This window comes from Ziziphus jujuba, chromosome 4, assembly GCF_031755915.1.
Source record: "Ziziphus jujuba cultivar Dongzao chromosome 4, ASM3175591v1".
In the NCBI taxonomy this organism is placed as follows: domain Eukaryota; kingdom Viridiplantae; phylum Streptophyta; class Magnoliopsida; order Rosales; family Rhamnaceae; genus Ziziphus; species Ziziphus jujuba.
In genome coordinates, this window is record NC_083382.1 from 2,782,756 (window position 1) to 2,792,929 (window position 10,174).

Genomic DNA, 10,174 nt, shown 5'->3' on the forward strand with positions numbered 1-10,174 from the left:
CTAATTTTAATGTAGTTGATATTTGACATTGCAATACATTATATATATATATATATTTTTTTTTTTTTGGTGAATGCAAAACATTATATATTTGAGCTAGCTTGACATTTACAAAGCTGACGTACATACACTTTGTTTAAGCTCTACTGAATTTTGTGCCTCTTTGTCCTATGCATATTACTCATCTTTAAATATTGCCCGGCTATAACCATCAAAACCAAACCAAATCAATCAATATTGGTTATAGTAACCCCTAGTTCTATCCATCTTTATCCATCTCTCTCTCACTATCTCACTCTCAATATTTTAATTTATGGCTTCTGACATTATTTTCCTCAATGATGCGAAGCTCCGAACACTTGCCGATATGATACACGGCATTGAACGTAAAAACTTAGGGGACCTAAACTTCGCGTCAACAACTGAGGAAGTGGTTTACCTTAGAATCTGCAACAACAACCTTCAGTCCGTCGGGAACCTTCTGGATCAGAGTGGTGAAACGGTGAGGAAGTATAAGAGCGACGACGTTCGCGGTCCGATAGCTGTTCTCATCCATTCTTATACAGAGACATGCCTCAACAATGCATTGCAGATCTTCAACAACTACACTCTCCGGAGGGACTACCTTGACAAACTCACCTCCCATCTCCAAAACCTTATCAAGGAATTGGATGATTTGGACACTTCCAATCATGCCGATGTTGCTGCTCTCAACGACCAAATTAAGCATTACAACGAGGCTGTTATCAACTACACCAAGATGACCCAAAACACTCGTGCTTCTGAAGACTTCTCTAGACGTCTCAGGAGCAGCGGCATCGACTTCCCCACCTTTGTCAAAAAGTACTGACTTTTTTCTCTTATCCGAAAATCCTAGATAATTTTTTTATTGCCGCTAATAAAGCACCTTCTGCTGTTGTCCTATTATTCGTCGTAGGATCAATTCAGGAGAAACTTCTATTCACAAAGAGAAATTTTATATTTTGCTTTCCCACTTGTAGCATTGATATATGTGGTTAATGTAATTTGATATTTTATATACATGTGGATGCAGGTATCAGACAATTCTTGGATTTTCTGGACCATTTGACAAGCTGACAGATGAACAAAAGCTACTGGTAACTAATTAATGAATTCCATTTTGTGTAAAACTAAGCATACAAATTAACTGCTTATATAAATATATATGTATTATAATGAGGGAAGGAAACGGTGACATGGAAAAATCTTGTATGAGTAACGCCTCAATTGACAATATGTTTGATTATAACTTGGAAGATAGTTTTCCCAACACGAAATCTGTGTATATATCTAGAACCTATCTCATAATTAATCAGCAAACTGGAAATCAGCCTAGTTGGATTTTCACACATATATACATATATGCAATTCATCAATTCATTATGAATTATCCAAACTAATCCTCCACCACTATATATATGTACATATAAACTATATATATATATATATATATATATATGTATGCAGGTGTATGATGCAATAATAGAGGCTTCAGGTCGGGGAAAAGTACTGAGTCATAAAGTACTAAAGGCTATTGCATTGCCAGGTAGTTTTAGCAGCAATGAAGTGAAACATATATCTATTAAGGATGTTTTTGGCAAAGCAATGCTTCTAAAAAATGCAGCGTCCATAACATGGGATGTGTACACATCTGACCACCCGATCAGAACCGCGACACGTGATGCAATCGTGGAAATAGCTAAAAAAGGAGGGGCATTGTTGGAAGACATTGTCACAGCTGCTATAGTAACATTAGAAATTGCAGAGGCAACAAGCCTGTTCGTTACTGGGGTAGGATTTGTGGCTGGCTTTGTGGGAGGTTACATTGTTGGGGAAATTGCTGGCGCTGTTTTTGATGCAATTTTCGGCTCAGCAGGCAATAATCCTCTGCCTAATAAAGACCATATCTTCTATGTAGCTACTATGCCTGATGGGAAAGAGTTGGCCAGAATAATTGCCTAAATTTCTGTATCAAACAAATAATATGTGCCCCTCTGAGTCCCTAGTGGACCACTATCCTTTATAACATAAATAATATATAATTGGCACTTCTTTTTACAGTCTTTCTGTGTGGAAAAATTATTGTACCAAGCTTATTTGTTACTTTGACTATCAAATATAAAAAAGAGTATGTTTTAAGCACCATAATAACCAATTTTATCATTTTTCAATTTATATTTTAACAGCAGACTATCTGTCATATTCATCTTCACCGTGAATTAAAATATACTATTTAATTGCATATCGATCAAAAGAATCATAGTAGGTTTGGGTTATATATTATTTTATATTTACTGTATAGTTGTGAAATAAATAATACAGTATCCACAAAATCGACACAAATTTCTTTGACTAAAACAAAGTTTTCATATTTAACCCAAAAAAAAAAAAAAAAAGTTTTGACATCCATGATTGAAATGGGGGGATTGAATTGGATTAAACGCGGACTATTAAAGTTTAGACCAATCATTTTAGGTTAAATTCAAAACAACTCAATTTATGTTCTTCCTTTAGCACGACTAAATTTTCTAACCCCATTACATTTTTCATTCAATTATCAACAATTCCTTTCGACCTTTTTGTTGTTGTTGTCGTTATAATTATTATTATTATTTTTGCCCAGTTTTTCTTTAGGGTTTGGTTTCTTCTTCGTAGTCCACAATCAATTTGCCATAAACGCTGATGTCTTACAGCAAAGACTGGTAGCAAACTTCTCTACCTTTCGCTGCCGACAACTATTGAGATTGCAGATGGAGGAATCTTGTGCCACCTTGTCTCCTATGGAATGGTTGATTATCTTATCATTGATGGTGGTTGCGATAGTTCGTTAAGGAAATTATATCCTAACCGAAAAGTTTTAAATGCATATAAGATTGAAATAGAACTGTTGCACCCACTTTGTTAAAAACTGATGCCAAAGAGTGTATATAGTTGACAAAGATGAAACCTTTAAAAATCCCGTAAAGGGAAAAGAGAAATTGATTAAAAACTTCAGAAAGAAAAAAATATAAAATGTAGTTTTCAAGAACATGGAAATATCGAAATGTGGTATGAGTAGAAATTTTGGGTGCAAAAAGCTGCACTTGCAGATTAAATGGGTGCGATTTTAAAGAGTTCGATATAGGGCTTCAAAGTCTGGGTTTATAGGGCCACCTTGCAGTTCTGGGCCTATCAGTTGGGCTTAGACTAGTGAAACATATACTTTATATATTTAATAAAAATTCTCAATTATTATATTATACATACATACATGCATACACACACACATATATATATATATATATATTGTGAATGTTCTCAATTATTATATGCTTGATATTTATTTCTTAATGGAGCAGTAAGAATAAAACAAGATAATAAAGCTTGTATCGGTCTCACAATATCAAACACTTAATGCATTATAGGAAAGAAATAAAAAAATATTATAATTAACAAATCGGATTAAAATAAAACAAATCATTTAAACTGATTGTAAACCCTATAAAACAAAACACTTTTTATATATATATATGTGTGTGTATATGAATGGATATATCCATGTATATATATATATATATACACATGTAATTTTGAATCAGTTAAAATATTTTAATTTTATAAAATTAAGATACAGTTCAATTTAATCAAAATAAGCTACATAGTAGAAATCTTATACATATAAAATATATATACAATTAGGTTCCTCGAGCTATAAGGACTTCTGTGCGTGTATAACATTGACCAATAATAATAGAAGATTCTGAAAAGATAAGATGATCAAGCTATGTTGCTATTGCCTTGCGGTGTAAGGCCCATTATAGCCTCGAAAGGTTATACAATATTATATTGCATGGTCCAAGATCTCTAGTTTAATATTTATGATACTGTAAGAAGGTATTTTTTTTTATTTACTAAAAAAATAAAAAATGAAGATAAGATAACTAAGCTTATGGTTCCCACATCAAAATTAATAATTAACTCCCATCAAATTTAAATAAAACATATAACTTAGTAATTTGCTTTATGAAGCTTTATTTAGCAATCACCAAAGTACATTAAAAAGAGATAAAAACAACACATGGACAAGTAAGCTAGTCCCATATATGGGTATGGAAGCAAGGAATTTGTCCTTATTACATAAAAGACATTATTTATTCTTCGCATTACATGCATGCGAGTTAGAATAATATTGTACATTTTATTTTTTAGTAGTGACACCTTCCAAGGACATTATTCCAACGTATTCAGGAGAAGTGCCTTCCCCAATTGTCACAATTGAATAGCATCCATTCCAAATGTCTTCATGTTTGGTGGATTGGCTTTCCAACAATCCTTTGATATAGTTCCAGTGATCAGTCTCATAATGGCGACCTTCACGGATTTCAGTATACGCCTATAAAAATAAACAAACAATTAGAAAAAAAAAGAAAAAAAAGAAAGAAAAAGAAAATCATATTACAAATAATGAAATTACATTAGCAGGCTAATACTATATACTTACATGATTATCACCAATGTAAGGAATGCCCCAAGAGAGCATCCAGTCACATAGAGTACCATCGTTGTTGTAGCCGCGGTAGATAACGGCGGCTTCTGAACCAGCAAACCAAGAAGGGTGGACATGGAGAAAAGCACCCCACTGCCCATTTTGAATCTTGGCGGGGTATGGAGACTCATAGACATGGCCGTGCCAGTCCTTGTTGCCGGAGTAAGTTAAGGTACCTCCGGTGGCATTGAAAATCATGCAAAGTGCAGAGATTCCATTGCCATACCTTTGCTTGAGGTTTTTCACAAAGTTTTTCGCATTTTGATCCCTTCCGTTGGTGCTGATGTTACGGAAAGCCACATCAGCTCTGAGTTTGGGTGTTATGTCGGTGACTTCTGGATACAGTATTTTTACATCGTCATCAGTAATGGGATTTCCAAACACATTGCCTGCCATTTTTTTCTTTTTTTTTTTTTTTTTCAAGTGCAAAGCAAATTAACTGATCTGAAAAGTAGCAAGAAAGAAAGCTAGGCTAGCAAGAAAGTTTTATTAGGTGGTGGATGATTTTGCACTGCTTATGGAACGCATATTTATAGACATACACTCCCATCATGCCTGCTTCAATTATTAGCTAGTTAATCCATACATGTAATTAGCCACGTGGTTTCTAAGGGGGACGGGGTCTATATCCTACGTGGTAAGCCTTTCCTATTCAATAATCTCTGATTCTGTCCCGTGACAGCCGTGTTTTAAAGTTTTTATTGTTTTGGCTTGCCTAGCCAACCCATTAACTAGCTACTGGACCAACCATTTAATCCAAATTGGCGAAATAAAACTTCAAAATCCCCAAAAACTCTCTCATTTCCGGTGAAATAAACCTTCAAAATCTACAACTTAATTGGGCCAATCATGTGATTCTTAAAAAAATAAATAAATAAATTGGGCCATTCAAGATATCAAACTTCATCAAATTTGTTGCTACTCTTACCGTCCAAATTGCAACACGGGTGAAGATAACACGTGAAAAGCACGGGTAAGAAACAAATATTGCTTAAAAGAGTCTAGAAATTACATCATACGAATAAGAACAGAATTTGTAGCTTCGTTTTTGTTCATATATAGTATGCCAGTGGACCACTTTGCATTGAACGAGAAAATTTTGTATGAAACTGTGGTACCGGCTGATCTGGTAACACACCAAATAATTTAATGCCAAGTATTAAAGCTTGCAATAGTTTAATGTCATGTGTTGAAAGTATCTCAAATATGACTATCTATTGCATAATTAAAAAGTAAAAAAAAAAAAAAAATGTCTTAAAAAGTTTTTTCTTTAAAAAAAAAAAAAAAAAAACTTGATATAATATATGTAAATAGCCTTATACATAATATATTACAATACTATTTCAAAATTGATTTTAATTTACCATGTCAATTTAAAATGCCAATTCATCATCTAAAATTGAGACAAAAATCCTCTACTTTTTTTTTTTTTTTTTTTGAGTGCTTGTTTATGATTGCTTATTAATAACAACCATTACTGTTCTAATTCATTGAATCTATAATGGTTGGTTGGAAAGGAAGTCACAACATTAAATATCACAAAACTTGCACATGACCAACTCAAAGCTTTACTCATGAGAACCACATCGAAATTTAACCTCAAATTCTCCAATTTTCTTCACCAGATTGCTACCATATCTTCTTTCCTATCAAATCCTCTATTTTTTTCTTTTTTCTTTTCACAAAGTCGTTGTCCATGCTGATTGGAACATATAAAAAGAGTTTCTATTTCGTTATAGAAGTAGGAAATTAAATGAAAAGATTTTTCCATGATTTCATTTTCTTTTGGTTATTAAATGAGAATTCGATGTTAGAATATATTCTATAAGGTCAAGTTTTTGCTGTATTGTACTTGACTGTTAAAATCAATAATAAAAATGATTGGGGTTTTTTCTAAGAAAATATCTATATGACTATTAATTTTTTTTTTTTAATTTTTTTTTGTAAGAAAAATTTTCTCTTTGAAAGTGGCTCAAGTGTGGGCAAGAGCTGTATCTAGGTTGCTCGAATAAAAGGAAAATTGGGGAGGAAAAAAAAAAAAAGGCTCAAGAATCCTTTTCTGAAGTAAACTACTTTATTATTATTATTATTTTTTAGATGTTCTAGCCAGCTTTGGAAAGTGTTTTGTGAAAAAGAAAATGGATGAATTTTTAATCGAGAAGAAGATAAGGGTAGCAGTCTGAAGATGAGGTTAAACTCATGTGTATTTCATATAAATATAGTTTTAAGTTGGAAAGTCATGTGATATTTAATAATGTGATTTTATATTTGACCATTAGATTGAATGAATTAAAAAAGAAATGGCTAATGATGAAAAGCAAAACAAAAACAAGCACCTAAAAAAGTAAGCAAAGGATCTATTGTGCATGGAAGCTTTTGTAGCTGATGTTTCAAATCTTGAGTTTGAAACAGGCAATGGACCAGAGGAAAACATACTGCATATGTAACAGCCCAGTCCACCCACATGCGATATTGTCCGTTTTACATCCAATCCGCACGGTTTTGTCAAAACGCGTATCAATGGTTAAAGGGAATCCTCTTCCAACCCCTACCTGCCAGTCCCACTGGCACGGGCTTTCAAGCCCAATCACGATATTGTCCGCTTTGGGTCCAGCCTGCACGATTTTACTTTTTCTCATGGGAACGTGTCGTACGGAAAATGTATCCATACCACTTTATAAGGCGTGCTTCGTTCCCTTTTCTAACTGATATGGGACTTCACAGCGTATGCATAAAACATAAACATACTCCATATGCAGAGGACCATTCTGCAAGGACGCTCATGAATGATTTAACAAAACTCCACACTATAGTATGAGAGAGGACCACTTTACATGGAAGCTCATTTTAATATTAAATAAATCTCCACCAATTTGTTTTTTTTTTTTTTTAAATAGAAAAAGGAAAGATTTTATTCACACTTTTTTAAAATTGTCATTATTTCATTTAAATACTATTTTTTTAAAATATTATTATTTATCTCCTTTTGAATTTTTAAAGTTATAAAAAAGACCTATAGATTCTTTTTTAATTATATCAGTTAAAAATCAAAATTTTATATTTATAATATTATTTAATTATAAAATATTAATTTTTGATTTTTTTTTAATCTTTAATTATTAAAATTAACTAATAGAACTGATTAACGAGAGATTGAGAGATTTTTTTGATAGACATAAAAAAACTAATAAAATGAGATTAATAATAACTTTTAAAAACATGAAATTTAAATAAAATAATAATAAAATTGAAAACAAAAGTGTAAATGAAATTTGGAAAAAAAAAAAAAAAAGTAGAAAAACCACTCTCACCTTTTTGGGTAATGGGTTTCTTCTCTCATCTATGTAAACTTGTGGTTCCACTTGTGTATTATTTTAGTGTGTATATATATATATATAGATTTGTTTTTTTTCTTTTTCCCACTTCCACATTTACCCAATCTTTCTAAAGTCCTTTCGTCCTTATCAATTTTCACTTCTAAATGCTGTTTCACTCGATAACGTTCTTAGAGATAATTTTTTTTTTATTCCTTTTATTTATTTTTAATTTTACTCTAAGGAGGAGAGAGACAAACTTGATTTGATTGAGAGAAATATATAAATATATACCTTTTACTTCCATAATTTTATATATATATATATATATACTAAATATGAACAAAAGAAAAAATTATATATGTTGTTTGTGATGAAATACTATCATCATATTATAAATTTATAATATTATTTTAAATAAGCAAATACATATTGATAAAAAGGAAGTGTTTAATATACCAAAAAATTTGATAAATATGTTTGACAACTATCTAATATTTAATGGGTAAAATGAAATTTATCAAAAATCATTCACTAAAATGGTCCTTCGATAAAAAAATTTACAACAAATTGTACAGGCACCAAATTCTTTTCTGCATTTTTGAATACCATATGAGGTGACATGATTTACAGGATTCGTTCTCTATCAATCAAGAGTATGTATATATATATATATATATTGTCAATCACTAATCATGTGTCACATCTTTTGTAACATCCCGTACCGAACATATATGTAACACCCCGTCCCAAATCGCACCGGAATCCGTGCACGTTGACCGAGGTTGACCGTTGACCGTTGACCAAAGGGGTCAAAAGTTGACTTTTTGACTCGGTGGGAATTTCGAGATGACTAGGGCACCGTGGTGAAGTGCACGATGCCACGAGTTCGTAGACTGGTAGCACGTCAAAAACGGAGCTACGGTTTGAAAGTTATGGACGAAACAAGTTGCGGTCCAAACTGTCCAAGGGGTGCCGGAGTTGACTTTTTGTTTATGGGGAATTGAGCTTTGACTCATGCATGGTTGTGAAGTGCTCGTCGTTACGAGTTCACAGACTAGCGGCACGCTCAAAACGGACATCCGGTTAAAAAGTTATGGGCGACGGTTGCCGGTGACGTGGCGGCCCGCCGGAAAGTACTGTTCCGGCGAGTACCCCGAAAATTCCGGCCAGCTCCAGTCCGCAGTGTTCGACCTCCTGAATCCAAATCCGACTTCCGTTTCCACCAATTCGCGACGGTTTGGGAGAATTGCGGAGCCGAAACCCGAAAAGCTTCCCGATAAAATTCCGACCCCGTCGGGTACGATCATCGGAAATTAAGACCGGATCTGTGATTAGCATCACTCGAGCTTCGATTCGGTATATAATTCGTAAATTTTAGTTATCGTTTGTATTTTGACCCTCCGGGTACCGGGTATTATTTACCCGAATAAAATATTAATTTATTTGACTGTCTGTGAATTTTGTTCTAGGAGCACCGGTGAGTCGTAGAATTGATCCCGTAGTGGATCATGGGTTAATTGCGTGCTCCAGGTGAGTGACCCACCTTCAAATTAATTTTGGGGAATTTAATTGATGAATATATTATGTGTGAATTAAATATTTGGAATTTAATTTCTATGTGCCAAATATTTATTGGATTTATTGTAGAATTATTTATGAATTTATTGGATTTAAGAAAATGCGAATTCTACAAATTTATGCCATGTGGAATTATTTTATGGTTTTGAGGATTTTGAAATTGGTGTGGTTTTAATGGTAAATTGGGCACGATTTGATTTTCAAATATTTCAAGGAAAATATTTGGTTATATTGGTGATTTCAATTTTTATAAAATATGCCCATGGAATATTATGAGATTTGATTATGATATTTCGAGAAATTATTTATGCTATTGGGAAAATGTGGATATTTGAATTGATGGATTTGGAAGTTGGTGGATTTGAAAATCATGGAATTTATGGTATGGATTATAAGGAAATTGTGGGAAAATTCCCGGTTCAAGCGGATGGATTATGCCCGCTATGTTTATGAAAAATGTGAAATTTGTTTTATAATTTAAATTGTGGATTTTATGATTTTTAGATGCACCGTGCACGTACTGGTGTTCTGATTATGTGATATGGTATATGTGATATGGTTAGTGTGCACACGGTTGTGATTAGCGCGCAGGTGGGTGTGAGTAGCGCGCGGTTGATATTATGAGGGTGTCCTGTGGATGCCATCGGAGAGGGCGGCCACCCCCCTTTGGCCGGGACACCAGGTTAGCAGCGGCGCAGTGGGACGCCACGCGACCGTATGCCGGTTTCTTTCT

At 33.4% G+C, this 10,174-nt stretch overlaps 2 protein-coding genes across 2 annotated transcripts; one reads left to right on the top strand and one right to left on the bottom strand.

The window, feature by feature from the left end:
- The first annotated feature begins 234 nt into the window (after positions 1 to 234).
- On the top strand, positions 235 to 2,159 carry LOC107416209 (uncharacterized). The gene is made up of 3 exons (XM_016024677.4): positions 235 to 843; positions 1,055 to 1,118; positions 1,489 to 2,159. Exons 1-3 carry the CDS (start codon positions 314 to 316, stop codon positions 1,981 to 1,983), a joined length of 1,089 nt encoding a protein of 362 aa, XP_015880163.2. The 5' UTR covers positions 235 to 313; the 3' UTR covers positions 1,984 to 2,159.
- A 1,845-nt stretch (positions 2,160 to 4,004) lies between these two features.
- On the bottom strand, positions 4,005 to 5,057 carry LOC107416228 (23 kDa jasmonate-induced protein). Its single transcript, XM_016024699.4, has 2 exons — positions 4,502 to 5,057; positions 4,005 to 4,393 (listed from the first exon to the last, which is right to left on the bottom strand). The coding sequence occupies exons 1-2, from the start codon at positions 4,940 to 4,942 to the stop codon at positions 4,199 to 4,201; spliced, it is 636 nt and encodes a 211-aa protein (XP_015880185.1). The 5' UTR covers positions 4,943 to 5,057; the 3' UTR covers positions 4,005 to 4,198.
- Between the last annotated feature and the right edge of the window lie 5,117 nt (positions 5,058 to 10,174).